The 16,810-nt window shown below is 41.7% G+C and overlaps 1 protein-coding gene across 1 annotated transcript; it reads left to right on the forward strand.

Moving 5' to 3' along the window:
• The first annotated feature begins 5,886 nt into the window (after positions 1 to 5,886).
• PENK (proenkephalin) lies at positions 5,887 to 16,512 on the forward strand. Its single transcript, XM_081917647.1, has 4 exons — positions 5,887 to 6,047; positions 6,158 to 6,286; positions 7,334 to 7,474; positions 13,121 to 16,512. Exons 3-4 carry the CDS (start codon positions 7,337 to 7,339, stop codon positions 13,781 to 13,783), a joined length of 801 nt encoding a protein of 266 aa, XP_081773773.1. The 5' UTR covers positions 5,887 to 6,047; positions 6,158 to 6,286; positions 7,334 to 7,336; the 3' UTR covers positions 13,784 to 16,512.
• Positions 16,513 to 16,810: the final 298 nt, after the last annotated feature.

A 16,810-nucleotide genomic window follows, 5' to 3' on the forward strand; every position in this document is an offset into this window, starting at 1 on the left:
ACGTTGTCAGGTTTTCCCACAGTTGTTTTCAGTATTTCTCCTCCTGTGTATAAAACCCAAAATGCAATTTATCATGATGGCAAATATTGTTTTTACCAAGGAAATCATATACAATGTGGATATATTTTTTTGTTATCTGCAATATTCATTCTTTTGCAAAAAGCATTTACAAGCTGAGGCTCATTTTTCTGTGTAACTATCTTCATGAAATGGAAATAAAAGAATGCTGCTTTATTGTCTGCAGAAAATATATTTGAAGTACAGTTATGTATCATCTATTATTTGTATATTGAACTGACTGGAAAAAGTAGCTTTTCCCTTGCCCCTGATATTGCCATACAGAATTTTTGAACTACATTCCCCCCCTCCCCCATTTTAATAATCTTATGTAACATATACATTACATTTTATCAATAACAATGTCTATTTTAAACAAGAAGAATTCATAATAAGAGATGTTTGGCTATGGTACTCTGGGAGGTTCTACAGAAGCCCCCGTGAAATGAATGGGGCGGCTCTTACCTCAATATATTCCATTCTAAACCGAGCCTGTAATTTGAAGCCCAATTCAATCAGATTGTAAATTATTGGGAAAGTGGAATGATAGTGCTACAGACAATTGGAGTAGGCTCTATTGGGTTAGATGAACCAATAGCAGACTTTGTATAGAACAGTTTTCTGTATAGAAATACATACTGTACATGTGTTTCTATGAACACTTGACACTGCCTTGTATAGAGAGAATCACATCCTTGGTCCATCTACAGTACTGTACCAGAAGACCATTGGTCTACCTGCCTCAATATCTTCAGTGTTGTGATTCTCCTGTGTCTTAGGACAGGTCCTGCTATCTGGGATCATTTAATGCCATTATGATGATAAAACCTGGGACCTCTAAATCATGTGCTGTACTATTGACTTATCGCCTTGCTCCTTGAAGCATACATGCCCTTGCACCTACAAATATTATTAACAATGACCCAAACTTGTTCCTTACTGCATCGTTCTGAACCAGTGCCAGCGCTTAATAAACAAACGCTCTTTGCTCTTAAGAACAGGGTTCTCAAAAGCTCCTGCAAGGAAGTGAGTGCCCTCTAGTGAACGAGTCTGGCTGAGAATAATGCAGATCGGATGCAAGGTATACAGTACACTCAAGAGGTGCCTATGGCAGTGAGGACAAAATGAAGTGAGACTTTTCTTTTCATCTCTGTTCTGACGGGAGAAAAGGGTGGGAAAGAGAAAGCATCGTAATAGGAAACTTTAAGAAATGCTCAGTGTGCGTCAGCATACGTATATACTTTTCTTAGGAGCAACAGAATATAACTTGTGCTAACTCAGTAGGGGGACGCGGGTGGCGCTGTGGGTAAAAGCCTCAGCGCCTAGGGCTTGCCGATTGAAAGGTCGGCGGTTCGAATCCCCGCGGCGGGGTGCGCTCCCGTTGCTCAGTCCCAGCGCCTGCCAACCTAGCAGTTCGAAAGCACCTTCGGGTGCAAGTAGATAAATAGGGACCGCTTTCTAGCGGGAAGGTAAACGGCATTTCCGTGTGCAGCTCTGGCTCGCCAGAGCAGCAATGTCACGCTGGCCACGTGACCCGGAAGTGTCTTCGGTCAGCGCTGGCCCCTGGCCTCTTGAGTGAGATGGGCGCACAACCCCAGAGTCTGGCAAGACTGGCCCGTACAGGCAGGGGTACCTTTACCTTTACCTTTAACTCAGTAGGGCATGATAGGCCAAAAGCTTTGTGTTTTGAGTATCACAAGCAACATTCCTTTGACCCTGAGAAGGGTATAACCCTTTAAAGAGGACTGGATAAATTCATGGAGTATAAGGCTAGCCATGGTAGCTGTGTTGTAGCTCCACAGTCAAAAGTGTTGGGATCCACAAATGGAGAGGGGACTGTTGTGCCCAGGTCCCACTTCTCGTAGCCATTTAAGATCCACTGAGAAGCCACCTGGGCAATTATGTGGCATATAAATAAATTGGCAACCATGAGAACAGGATCCTGGAGTAAACAGGGCTTTTGGCCTGATCTAGCAGGGATCTTCTTATGCTCCTGTGTATAATATCATAATGCAGCGAGCCTTTCATAGTTGATGTCAATGTTTCCTATAACTTGACACCATTAATGATTTGGTTTCGTTCTTTTTGCTTCCACCCCTACCCCCTTTGCAGGTTGTTCAGAGGGAATTTAAAGCAAGTGTCACTGGCAAGGTGGGCTACACCTGCTGATCTTCCCTCTTCCACCCAACTATCAAAGTTGCAGGGGCCCCATTCTCTTTTGCATCTGGTCACCCTCCTTCCTAGTGCATGGCATAGCTCTCTTCTTCTGCTAAAATGTCTAGCCACAATGCTCCAGTAACCATTTTCTTTCGGCTGCGCGTGTGTTTGTTTGTTTCAGTACTGCTGCCTGTATCCTTGACATTCACTTTTCCCCCTCCTCGGCTGTGGAGCAGGCTCAGCAACCATCTGTTCCTCATAGTATTTGCCTGGATTCTAATAAAGACAGATCAAAGCCATCAGAGGCAGTGACTATGGTCCTTTGGGTGGGGGTGGCACCTTTTCAGACATAGCCTGAACAAAATGTATACAGAGGACTTTAAAAGTTAAGAGATTTATTATGGCATAAGCTTTCTTGCAACTGAAGCCCACTTCATTGGAGGTGTGAAATGTAGTCTCGAGTTGGTTGATATATGAATAAGGATGGTGGGTGGGATGAAAACAGTGAGGCCAAAAGGTCACAATCCTTCGAGTCTCTGGTTTGTCTATGCAAAGCTCAGAAATATATGAGATAATGACCAGTCACAATAAAAGTCATTATAGTGGCGTTATAACAATATTAGAGCCCATTTTCAGCTGACCTAACATATCTGTCTTGCCACTTTTAGCAGATTTGTTGACATCGAGTCATTTCAGAAGTCTAGGACAAGGCATTTCAGTGCGGGAGAGGGGACAAAGACCAAAATGATGCTGTCAAATACATTCCAAAGTAAATTGCAAGAAATTGGTGTGTTTCCCTTCTTCTGCTTGGTTATTCATTTGTTTGATTGTTCGTTACACTTATTTCCTGCCTTTCCTCCAGGGGCTCAAGGCAGCATACATGGTTGGTTCTCTTCTGCACTCCCTCATTTCACCCTCACAAGAACCCTGTGAGATAGGTAAGATGAGAGAAAGTGATTTTCTCAAGGTCACCAGGTGAGCTCCATGGCTGCAGTGGGGATGTGAACCTGAGACTTTTAGGACCAAGACTGACACTCCAACAATTATACCTCATTGTCTTTCTTTTCTAAAGACCATTTCCTTATCTTTTAAAAGACTTCATAAGAACTATAGTGATGTTATCAAACACAGGCTTTATTTTAAGCAAATGGATTTGTACTTTCAGCATCTATGCCATGTGTGAAGATCCATTTAATTGTTTATAACACTCAGGATATAGAAACACTGAGCTGGCTGGGATATTAGACAACCCATGGTGAATAATAAGCACCTGTGGTCTAAAACACAAGAGAGAGGGCATGCTGTCTTCCCTAAGCACCTCTTCTGCTTGTTGGGGATTGCATTGCTACAAACATTGAAAAGAATCTTTTCATGGGATTATCCTGCTTCGGCCTGAGCACTGAGTTTATTTGCTTCCCACTAATAAGTGATCTGAAAATTGTTTCAGGATCTTTTAACAACATACCTTTTTAGGTGTACACCTAAAAATGTAATGTGCAAATCTGTTTCATATAGAAAGTAACACCTTTGCTTTGTTTTGTTACTCTGTAATGTGTGAAACATCTTTCAGTCCATGGATCAGCTCACATCTCATAGCTCTCAAACACTTTATATTTATGATGGTGGTTGGTTGGTTGGCTGGCTGGCTTGCTTCCTTCCTTGCTTGCTTGCTTTTCAGGTTGTCTTTTTAAGGGCCTCTGCAAGTGCTCTGGGAGTTGTTCAGATTCCTCGGAGTCTGTTTAAATAACAAGAAAACCTGTCTTCTAACAGTGAAAAGCCAGGTGTGTTAGAAGTTTATTAAAATCAGTTACTCCTTACCTGCAGTCAACTGTCCTCCTGATGCTCCCTTGTTTGGAAACCCCTCCCCACCCCCCACTCTCTGTAGCAGAAAACTTTTGTGTCTTTTCTTAAGGCTGTGTACAAACCACACCTTTTACAGCACATTTAAAGCATGCACACCCCTCCCATAGAATCCTGGGTACTCTAGTTTGCCCCTCACAGAGCTTCAATTCCCAGCACCCTTAACAAACTACAGTTCCCGTGTTTCTTGGAGGTGCAGTAAATGTATGGGTGGGGCTCCCATAGGGAACTGGGCATCCTCCTCACCCATGCACACACCTAGTGCAGGCATATTGAGCATCATGCTATGCATACTTTCACAAAGACAGACTGCATTTCTTTGTTTACCTGAGAATGTGACAATTTTATACACAGCTCTGGCATAAAATGGGTGCTTGACATAAGCATTTATGCTAGGACTGAAGGGGATGCAAAGCTGTGTCATACTACAGGGAAGCAAACTAGATGGTTTTAGTGTCCATGCACCATTCAAGAAGCAGCTGTGAAATTGGGATGGTATCCACCATGGCTGTTTTGACACCAGAGTGCTAAATCAGAAGCAGGATAGGATAGTTCTCAAAAGTTTGCCTGCGACAGACAGCCTTTTGGACAAGTGCCTCTGCTGTCGTTTGGACTAGCTTGGATCCACACAGGGGTTGTCCTGGTCCTCAAGTACATTGTGAGTGGCAGGCATGTTCAAAAGATCTGAATCTGGGAAGCAAAGCCCAAATCACTCTCCGAGGGGGAAAGGGGTGGATATGTATGGGGAGGGCGTGCCACATAGGTGGCAGCAGCTGGGAAACAATGCTGAAAGCCTGAGGCCACCCAGCCCTCTTCTCCCACAGCACAGGTGGCAAGATGCAGGGTCACTCACAGAACCTTGAGGACGGGTGGTGGAGCAGGAAATATATATCAGATACAAGCTTTTTGGAGGGGTCATTTTCAGAGTGGCACCTCAGCTATGTAGTGGTCCCCCCATACAGACTCACCTTGCACCCCAAATCCTTCTGTATCACCCAGGGTTTAAAATTGCGTTTTAAATTTGGACTGTATATTGTTTTATGCTTTTATGTAAATTGTTTTATTCTGTCTCTATGGGTGGTTTTTTGGTGGATTGTGCTCCTGTCTTTTACTGTTCCTTGTTGGTTTCAATCCCTGCGTGTTGTATTTTTAATATTGCTTCCTCTGTAAGCTTCGTTTTGCTTCTAAGCTTAACCCAGGGAATATTTATTCATAGCTATCGATGAGCAGCTGTATAACTAGGACATAACTGATGAACTAATTGATGGGCAGCTATATAACTTTAATGAACATATAAATATGGCTTGGCAAACTGTTGAGCACCAGAGTGACGTTCCCAATGGCATCCCTTCACTATGATCTGAGGAACTGATTCGCGTCCAACATCCTCCCTCGACGGTGGACGACTCAGGGCCAGAGCCTTCGAAAGGGGGAAGAGATCTATCCTGCCAACATCCACTCCTCACAGCTAAAGGGGAGAAAAATGTGGCCTCAACACGGGGGAAGGGTGCACCCGTCCCAAGGGGCAGACTGGAAGTACTCGTGTCCCTTCCCCGCGCCATCCATTTTTACGGGGGGGGGGAGCTACCTCGGGGTGAAATGGATCTCTGAGTGGGATGGGGAGATGGGGGGACGGCCGGTGAGTAGTTCATCTGCCCACCCACGCCGGGGAACAAGAGAGTCGTGCGTCGTCTGTTGGCCTCGGGCAGCGTGCGAGAGCCCCCTTCCTCCCCCTCCCCAGAGTGCCAGGAGCTCCTACTGGATGTCGTCGGTGCTGCGTCACATGGAGGCTGGAAGCGATTGGGGAAGGCTCGGCGTTTCTCTTTTTTGACTAATTATAAAGTCGCTCGCTCCACTTCCTCGGGTGCTGACTTTGCTGGAGAGCTCCCGAGCCCACGGAACAGACCAGCCTCGGAAAAGGGAAAGGAGGCAGGCAAGGAGCGGCTCGTCCTCGAAGTTCGCTTCTCCACCATGTAAGATCTGCTGGAGCCGGCCAGCCTCGAGGGAGCTGTCCGCAGCGCGGCGCTGAACTCCCGTCCATGCCTTGACTCGCTTGTTTTGTTTTCTCTCTTTCTCCCCGCAGCTCCTCGACAGCCGCATCTGCGCTCTTCTTTTAAAAGAAGAAGGAAAAACCACCGAGCGAGATTCTCTAAACTTCAACGGAGCAGCTGCTCCCTTCGGAAGAACGGCCAGGAACCCTCGAGGAGAAGAGGTAAGGGGACGGAGGGAGATGGGCGTCGAGGGACGGGAGGGGATTCCTCCTCAGCCTCTTTCCAGCAGCCCAATGTTCACTCTCGTTTCTACTTAGTGCAGAGCTTCGAAGGTCTCGGGTTTCCACCCCGGTGTCTCCAGGTAGGGCTGGAAAGGGCTCCTGCCTGAAATCCTGGCTAGCTTCTGCCAGCCAGGTGGGCAACACTGAGCTGGATGGAACAGTATGAGGCAGCTTCCTATGTAAATCCATGGGAATGGGTTGCATGCTTTTGCTGGTGCTGCAAACTTTGCCATGAACGTGGATCAAACTCTGTTCTGTCACCAGTGATGTGCTCCCTTTCCTTATGGGACTAACACCACAGTCTTCTTGCCTTCTCTTGACCTAGTAGCCAAGATCAATGCTAGTCAATATCTGTTCTTCCAACCTCCTAGACAAGGTGTCTCAATTTAGATACCTATTTAATAAACCCACTTTACTTGTGCTCTTGTGATATAGCCATCAGTGTGATTAAAGAGTAGCAGAGAGGATCAACATTTCCCCTCCAGCCCAAGGTATGTCAAATGTCATTCTAAACAGCATTAGGAACCATGTATACAGAACCAATGAGTGGTAATTATTCCAGGTTAATTAATTTTTGGAGGAAGGCAGAAACTCATAGTTCTTTTAAATGCTTCTTCGTTCGTTGATAACTTTCAGGACCCTACATGTTCAAATGAAGCAGCACAATTATAAATCAGAAATGTGGTCTCTGGACTAAGGAATGAGAGATAGGCTCTCTAACTTTCTGACGTGCAACATTAACACATTAGATTTAAAAGAGCATGAATAGATTTTAATGCTTTGGTCTTCAGTGTTCTTTCTTGGAAGCATCTGCTTGATTATGAGCAAATTTGTTCAAATCCATGGTTGTAGAGGGTGTCATTGGTGTATGATGGTTAGTGCTCTTTCACCAAACTTCCTTGTGCATATCAATTTGGAACGCAATGTATGTGCCTTGAACAAGGAAGCAAGTGATTAAGTTCAATTATTATTTTTTTCTTTTTGCAGACCATGACATTTCTTCTGAGATGTTATTTCTTGCTCTTCGCTCTTAGCACATGCCTCATCCTTACAGTTCAGGCAGAATGCAGCAAAGACTGTGCATCTTGCACCCACCGATTGGCATATCATGCAGACATCAACCCCCTGGTAAGCAGAATTTAGGCTTGTTTCTGAAGAACCCAATTAATTTATTAGCCAATTAAGAAGCCTATTATTACTCACATTCCATCTCTATCGCAAGGTGGTGTACAATAATGTACAATATATAATAAATAACAACTTTAAAATATTTTAAAACAGAATATGAATTTTGAAAAACCAATATAAAATAGAAATGATGAATTACCACGAAAAGCTCTGCTCGTGCAATCAGATTACAAAAGTCAAAATTGTGTGTATCTCTAACACAGATTAGCCACCCCCTAATGCACTTTAGCCATTCTTGAAGGGCTGTTAAATAATTAATAATGTAATTTTTTTACATATGTTTGTGTGTAATGTGTTACTTCCAATATGTATAAATGAACCTGAGTACAGCATCAGAGAGAATGAGTTATTCTGGATTAACAATGCGCAATACAAGCATGTAATTGTATATGCCCTCAGAGACATATACTTTTCCTCCAAGGAGCTTAAATATGCGCTTCTTCACCCACTAGCAGAAGATTGCCTGAAACCTGATCTTAGTGCAACTTAAGATCATATTGAATACTTACTATTTAGAGTTAAATTATCTATGCTTCTTTGATAAATTTATAATAAATAATCACAAAACCTGTCATATTGGTTTATGCTACACTTCTGTACTTCTGTAGTTCAGCACCTTGGAGAACTCCCACATTTCTCACTGTACAAATACTAGATCTAGCTTGGTTATGTAATCATGGAATTGATGAGCATAGAAAATGAGGCAGAAGGAATAGGATTACTTTTGCTTACGTAAAGTATGTAAATTGGGCATTTGCATCCCTAAAATTATATATGGAATCTATTGTTTTTAAGACCAGCATGAACACTGAAGACTTCAATTCCATTGTTCATTATTGTCTCCCTGTACAATACTTATCCCAGAGTTATGGTGGTGGCATAATTAATACCATTCTTGGGTTTTGTACCCTCTTCCTGGAGCGGGTTATTTTAATCTGCTGTAAGTCTTTAGGCACCATCAATGAACTAATTGGCCAAGGCGCATATAAACATGATTCATGAAAATACAGCAGGCACAGTTCAAAAATGGATGGTTTCCTTTTGGAGCCCATTTCAACTTTGCCTTTGATTTTGCTGGAGAATATATGCCTTCTCTATCAAATATTACTTGCCTGAATATCCGAAGGTTTATGTGTTGTCTGCTTGAGATCCTCAGTGGTAAAGATGTTTGGCGTAATCAGTCTGCATGGGTTCATGTGAATTATTATTGGCATTTGGCTTTTCCAACTCTAATGCTCAGATCCATAATAATGCACAACTAGTTCCATTTGCTCATGAGGCATTTGAATTTTGGTGGCTCAAACTGCAATCCATGGCAATTGGCAAGCCAGTTTTGAAATGTATTATTTAATTAGGTATTAAATGTACACACCACCTTTTCTCCAAGGAGCCTAAGGTGGCATGCATGGCTTTTTCATTCCATCTCAATTTTACCCCACAACAGCCCTGGGGGTTGGGTTGGGTTAGGTTAGGTTAAGATAGGTTAGGTAGTACAGGGTCACTGAGTGAATTGCATGACTGATTGAAAATGTGAACCTGGTTTCCAAGCCTTGTGACAGCCCAAAATGAGATGAGCTTCAAAGGGAGCTTTTGATGTGGCATGTTTCACAGGTTCTGGTCTTCAAAAGTAATATTTTTAGAAGTCCCATGGGGTGCACAAAAGTCCTTCAACTCTCCTAAGTGAACTCTTGATTTCTAGCTAAATCTGCTAGATGGGAACCTGCGGGAGAGCCACAGAAGGAAACATGCCTCTGCACTCAGTCTTGCTGGCATTTGCAAGCCTGGGGCAAAAGAATAGCAGACATTTGTTTATAATACCCATATTCCATACCTGTCCAAAATTTCCTTCACCATCTTTTTGCTGAGGATGCTAGAGACAGTGGAGATGCAGAACTGTTTTTGAATGTGAAAATTAGGCATCACCAGGGAACTGACCTTTAACAACCCCATGGGGGGAAAAATGAAGTACCATGTTGCTTCATCTCCATGTACATCAAAGGGAATGGAGGTAGTCTCTTCAAGGTTCAAGAGGGTTCCTGTAATATTGTTAGGCTCTTATTGTTGTGCTTTATTATTTTCTTCATAACTGCATGTATTGCAGGATCGTAACAAGGATCCAGAAACATAGGAACTTGCAACTAAAAGCATTATTTAAGTTCAGGACTCTCGTTATTTTGACCATATAAAGTTGAAATCCTGTACCCCTGGGAATAAGTCCCATTGCATACAGTGCGATTTACTTCTGAGTAAATATGCATACAAGAACATTAAAGATCCATGTAAAAAAGGTATGGTCACATCAGATCACTTGTTTTAGTACTCACTGGCAACTCTTAACAATGTTTCAGAGCACATTATCTATAAACTGGTGGGCTGTACTGCAAATTAAATACTCCATGTTCTAAATTTGTTTCCATTTTAAGCTGTTAACAGATGACATATTTTGACAAAATGTTTGAGCTGGCATTAAATGAAGTACTTTGTACATGAATAGAATTGGTTTTAACATTTCTTTCTGCAATAGTGATTGATACTATCACCCTTACTATATAATCCACTATAAATCACCTTCATTAAGACTAGACTAAGGAAATAGAAATGTTAATACGGAATGATATATTACTTGTGTTCGATTTTCACGTTGAAATTAATGGGATGTGCTTGAATTTGGGAGGAAGTCAAGTGGCTATTTATTTTAGTTCTGTGTGTATTTGAACCTATGTTGTTTATAACCATTGTATAACTGTTCTGTCTTGCCTGAAAGAGAAAAAAAAGAGGGAGGGGACCCAAGGAAGTTAGACAGCATAAGGCAAAAAGGTACCTAGAATTACTACATATAAATATGTTGCACAGTGGTACCTCGGGTTACATACGCTTCAGGTTACATATGCTTCAGGTTACAGACTCCGCTAACCCAGAAATAGTGCTTCAGGTTAAGAACTTTGCTTCAGGATGAGAACAGAAATCGTGCTCCGGTGGTGCAGCAGCAGCAGGAGGCCCCATTAGCTAAAGTGGTGCTTCAGGTTAAGAACAGTTTCAGGTTAAGTACGGACGTCCGGAACGAATTAAGTACCCAAGGTACCACTGTAACTCTTTGAAAAGGAATGGATTTTGAAGTGGCTATCTGTTTTCCAGATTGTTCATTTATACATGCAAATGACAGCTCTGTTGGGAACAATAGTAGATGAAGATCGTGTTGCTAATGATTAGCATTTGTATACCATCCTTCATCCATAGATCTCAAGACAGTTCATCACATAAGAATTCCAGATAAAAAACACAAAATACATACATCAAAATACATCAAAACCAAAACAAACCAATAACCTACCCACCTCATCCTCCCACCCCCTGAAAGAGATGTTTACAGTCACTGTTAGGAGATCTACTTTATTCCAGATATTCCTATTCAAGCATGAACAGCTTCTATTTTGCAGAATGGGGGGTGGGCAGCGGCTGAGTATTAGCTACCCCTGTATCAGAACTGAGCCACAGGCAGCCCTTACACAGTGCCTGCTATAATTTTTTAGTGTAAAACCTCAGTCTGGGGTCCTCCTTTCCTCTAGATTACATTTTCAATCCAACCAACAATTTTAATCAGAACCCTCTGATATATTCATTACTAGCCTACACACTTTGAATTGTAATACTATAGACAATACATTGGATAATTTACACCACATATATTGACTAACATTTCAAAAAACATTTTGCAAACCACTACTGTCACTTCTCAAGCAATGAGCTAGGTGTTCCAACCATCATGTTAGATATACTAAATAGGGATTCTGAAATTTGCTATCAGTATTAGACATTTTTTCGTTGTTGTTTCACTTTAATATGGATGTGCTGGCATGATTTTTATGAATACTTTTTGGTGCATTGGGCTATTTATTTTTGTGCTACAGTGATTTTATTTCTTTCTATGATGTATCCCTGTTGGAAAGCCTTCTGTGAGGAAGTTATACTAAACGGTGTGGTCTAAATATGCAAAATAAAACAAAAAATAATCCTTCCTTTGAATGAATAATGTAGGGTTCTGTTGAAAAGATGCTTGCTTCCAATACACTTGTATTAACTGGCTAGTATAGCAACCCTGTGATCCCTATCCTATGTGAGTACACAGCCAGAATCGTATAGGGAGGGCCATGCATGCCGGCACAATGATGCGTGTATTTACAGCAACTTAAATTTCAGCAAATGAAGTGGTGTACAGCCGCTGTGTGGAAGTGCAGCCACATGCTCAGCAGCCCCCACCCCAAGGTCATGTGTTACCTGCTTTGTTGTTGGCAGATGTTGGCTGAGACCCTACCTGCCCGCGGACTGTCTCGCCAGAGTGGTGCATGCTCTAGTTATCTCCTGCTTGGACTATTGCAATGTGCTCTACGTGGGGCTACCTTTGAAGGTGATCCGGAAACTGCAATTAATCCAGAATGCGGCAGCTAGACTGGTGACTGGGAGCGGCCTCCGGGACCATATAACACCGGTCCTGAGAGATCTGTATTGGCTCCCAGTATGTTTCCGAGCACAATTCAAAGTGTTGATGCTGACCTTTAAAGCCCTAAACGGCCTCAGTCCTGTATACCTGAAGGAGCATCTCCACCCCCATCATTCACTGAGATCCAGCGCCGAGGGCCTTCTGGCGGTTCCCTCATTGCAAGAAGTGAGGTTACAGGGAACCAGACAGAGGGCCTTCTTGGTAGTAGCATCTGCCCTGTGGAACGCCCTCCCATCAGATGTCAAGGAAATAAGCAACTATCCTATTTTTAAAAGACATCTGAAGGCAGCCCTGTTTAGGGAAGTTTTTAATATTTAATGCTGTATTGTTTTTAATATTTGATTGGGAGCCACCCAGAGTGGCTGGAGAAACCCAACCAGATGGGCAGGGTATAAAAAAGTATTATTATTAATTCTGTTAAATATTTTTTAAAAGATGCTCCTGGTTCTAATGTGACTTCTTAATCTAAAGAAATTCAGAGTTGGCCACACAATAAAAGGCATGGCACCCACCCCACCTCATGCTGCTTTGGTGGACTAATGTTTCACCTCTGCACTGAACATGCAAGTACACATTTGACCCTACATTAAGATGCAGATAGCCAGTCTCAATGTGTGCAGCCCACAGACAGCTGTAGTTCCATCAACAAATGTAAGAAAAGGGTTAAGGGCTTAGACTGCATGTAGCCCACTCACATTTGCTATCTGCTCTCATTAGGTTTGCCGGGCTTCCCTTCTTGTAACAACATTACATATTGCCACGCAATCTCTGGCTCTGTGCCATGTAATACATTTCATCTTTAATAAATAAATGCATTTTGGGGGAAATGTGATGATGCATCTCTTCTTGTCAATGTAAATCCCACCACAAATCTCAAAGCAATGCTAAGCCAACCCAGGTTAATGGTTCCCAGTGAGCTAAGTATTTCAGAGAAAGATAAAAATAGATAGTTGTAACATCCCCCCCCACCCAATTATAAAGAACTTGGTTTTATATTCTAACATATGGATTTCTAGTATTGCTGCTTTTGACAAGGCAAAAAGAGATCACAAATATGTTCTTACTTTGTAAATCAAACTATTTTTCAGGCATGTACACTAGAATGTGAAGGAAAGTTGCCCTCTGCCAAGGCCTGGGAAACCTGCAAAGACCTTCTGCAACTGAGTAAACTGGATCTTTCCCAGGAAGGCATTGGTGCCCTAGGAGACAACCCAAAAGAACAGGATGAGAGTCATTTGCTAGCCAAAAAATATGGTGGTTTCATGAAAAGATATGGTGGCTTCATGAAGAAGATGGATGAGCTCTATCATATAGAACCAGAGGAGGAACCTAATGGAGGAGAAATCCTTGCTAAAAGGTATGGAGGCTTTATGAAGAAGGATGCTGAAGATGATGCCTTGGCTAATTCTTCTGATCTGCTGAAGGAGCTTCTTGGAACAGGGGAAAATGCTGAAACTGGGCATTATCGGGATCTGAATGATGGTGAAATCATCAAGAGGTATGGTGGCTTCATGAGGAGCATCAAGCGCAGTCCTGAATCGGAGGATGATGCCAAAGAGCTGCAAAAGAGATATGGTGGCTTCATGAGAAGAGTGGGGAGGCCAGAGTGGTGGCTGGACTACCAGAAACGATATGGTGGATTTCTTAAGCGTTTTGCCGATTCTCTCCTTCCTTCAGATGAAGATGGAGAAAGTTATTCCAAAGAGGTTCCAGAGATGGAAAAAAGATATGGCGGATTTATGAGATTTTAATTACTTTCCATTTGTCCTTTTTGTCCCAAATCAAAGACTGCCTCATTGATCATAATTTATTGTCATGTGTTGCTTGTACTGTACAGTTTTTTACTGTCCTAGTTTATAATGCAACCTGCTGTCTGTTATTTCAAGTTCTGTGCTCTTTTAAGTCAACAAATAACTTCTGTAATGACTTCTAATTTGTCTGTTGTACTTTTCATGCTAAATCTATTTTAATTACCACATCCATTTCTTTAAAACAGCGCAATTGCTTAGTTGTATATACAATAAATTGTTCATCCTAACTGCATACTATATCCTGAAGTATTTTTCCCACAGCAATCACTACAATTCATTTCTTTCTGCACATGTGAAATTGAATTTATTCCCCTCTTTTCTCTCTTTCATTTTAATTTTTCAAATTTATTTTAGGAAACTTGAAGTGAATAGTCACTACAATGGGCACAGGCAACCTTGGGCCCTCCAGATGTTTTGGACTACAATTCCCATCATCCCTGACCACTGGTCCTGCTGGCTAGGGATCATGGGAGTTGTAGGCCAAAACATCTGGGGGCCGAAGGTTGCCTATGCCTGCACTACAACCATCTATGTCACACATACACATTAAAGCTCTAGAGGATGGTCAGTATATAATAATTTGTACACCTTGTTTGCAAACTGAATTAACAGTACACATCCCCATTTTAAGAAAGAAACTATAGTCTCAGAAATTCTGAGGACTTGCTATTTCTCTAATTTGACAACTTTTAACAGAATTCCAAACCTGTATAAATCAATAGGGTTTAGATTAAGAAAAATGACACCAAACTGCATTGGTTTGGGATCTTCTCGTATTGTATATGTACAGAAATGGCTTTGCTGGATCTTGAGCTCAGGTTGCAGCTGATTACTATTACTATTTATTAAATTTGTATACTGCTCTTCATCCATAGATCTCAGAGCAGTTCACAGCATAAAAATACAAGATAAAAACACAAAACACATAATAAAAACAAGACCAAGAACAAAACTAGCCAATACCCCCTCTCTCCCACCTGCTCTTACAAACATTTAAAAGGGTATAGGATGTTAATCAGTTCGAGGCCTGATTAAAGAGGAACATTGTTTCACCTTCTTGGAACTGAACTAGCCTTTTGTCAGAATTATAGGAACTCATACGAAGCTCAATATCTCTCAAGAACAATCCCAAAATGGATCTGACCTTGTACTGATCTCTACACTTTGCATTGGCATTTCAAGATTTGCTATTCTTTGGTTTTCTAACTACTTTCTCCATACATGTTCACCTCATATATGAATATCTGTGAGTCTATCTCACAGGCTTATGTTACTTCAAACAATGGACTAAATTCCATAAGGATGAAGGTCAAGCTAACCTGGTTACTCACTAAAGGACTGTCATTGTTGCCATCCTAATTTTGTTTCATACACCCGCATGGCAATCAAATAGCAGTAAAACATATTAGAATTTATTTCGGAAAGTAGTAGTTCAGGGTCTCTGTAGTGCACAGCAAATGGTGTAATTTACACTATGATTCCTTATGAGATTGGCCCAAGCACAAGGATTAATGTTAAATTTTTAAAAGACAAGACTGTGCAGCTACCCCTAATTTTATCCTCACAATCGGGTCAGGTAGACTTGACAGAGAGACTGTCAGTGGAGATTCACTGGGTGAGCCTCAATGATGAAAGAATTTGAAGCTGGGTCTTCCCAGCCTAAGCCCAACACTTAGATCATTCTACTACATAGGCTCCATTCGCTTTCAGCAGGGATGAGGACCCTGTGACCCTGCAGGTGTTGGGCTCCAACTCCCATCAACCTCAGCTATGATCAGCCAAAAGCCATGGATGACGGGAGCTGCAGCCTAGGAAAATCTGGATTCCTCTTGCCTGCCTTACAGCATCCCAAGCTCCCTCTTTTCCTACACAATGAAGACTTCTCTTGCTTAGTTGTTTTCCTTCAGTTTCTTTTCAAGCTTTTCTCCAGCTGCAGGGCATCTGCTGCATAAACTTTTTGTGCATCTCTCTTTTCCCTACCTTTTGAACTGTCAGATCTTATCTCATTTCTTCCTTTCACAAAGGGCAAAAATCACAGCTTTTTCCATATGTTTGACAATACAGTTTATAATATTTTAAGGGGAACATCTTGTAATAGTAGATTAACATGGACAAAAAGAGGCATCTCTGAGTGAATGTGGCAGCAGTTGTGGAAAGGTTGCGTGTAGTCTATATTCATTTGAAGATATTAGGAAAACTATTTAAAGTGTATAAATCATAGTTATTTTAGGGAAGCTTTTAATATTTGATGAATTATTGTATTTTAATATTTTGCTGGAAGCCACTCAGAGTGGCTGGGGAAACCCAGCCAGATGGGCAGGGTATAAATAATAAATTATTATTATTATTATTATTATTATTATTATTATTATTATTATTATTACTTTAAAAGGTTAGAAAACAATCATTTTTCCTCTCCTCAAATTGTTAACTTTTTTAAAAAAAATGCATCTTTGTTTTAGAAGAAAACTCAAGGTAGCTAACATTACAGAATTAAACACAGCACAAAAGCATCAGTAGAACAATAATATCCGCACTGAAACAGCAATCAATAAAACCTGCACATCTGCTGGAACAAGGTCGCTGATTATGGATGGGTTGCTGATTATCAGAATATAATCAGCAACCCATCACTCAGCGCTTCCTGGAACAACCACATCTTTGCCAAATAGCATACAAATAAGATGATTGTGATCATGGTGATAACATTGGCAGTTACGGTTCTAATGAAGGGCTAGGGAACTTGTGGCCCTCTGGAATTGCTGGGCTTCAACCATCAACAGCTACAGCCAGCATGGCAAAGGCCAGTGGTGGTGAGAATCATTCCAGTCCAGCAACACCTGGAGGGCTGCATGTTCCCCACCCCCTTTTCTAAATTGAAGGTGTCCTTTCTCACAGAGACCTCTGCTCTCAATCAGAATGCATGGGAGGGAATTATGAGACAACCTTGCTGTGAGTTCTGCAAGA

This window comes from Podarcis melisellensis, assembly GCF_964234715.1.
Source record: "Podarcis melisellensis genome assembly, chromosome: 7".
Classification (NCBI taxonomy): Eukaryota; Metazoa; Chordata; class Lepidosauria; order Squamata; family Lacertidae; genus Podarcis; species Podarcis melisellensis.

Bases quoted from the DNA above. Each gene is read 5' to 3' on its own strand.
- PENK (XM_081917647.1), top strand. From the start codon at position 7,337: ATGACATTTCTTCTGAGATGTTATTTCTTGCTCTTCGCTCTTAGCACA. The intron at 7,475-13,120 runs GTAAGCAGAATT...ACTATTTTTCAG, and splicing joins ATGCAGACATCAACCCCCTG to GCATGTACACTAGAATGTGA.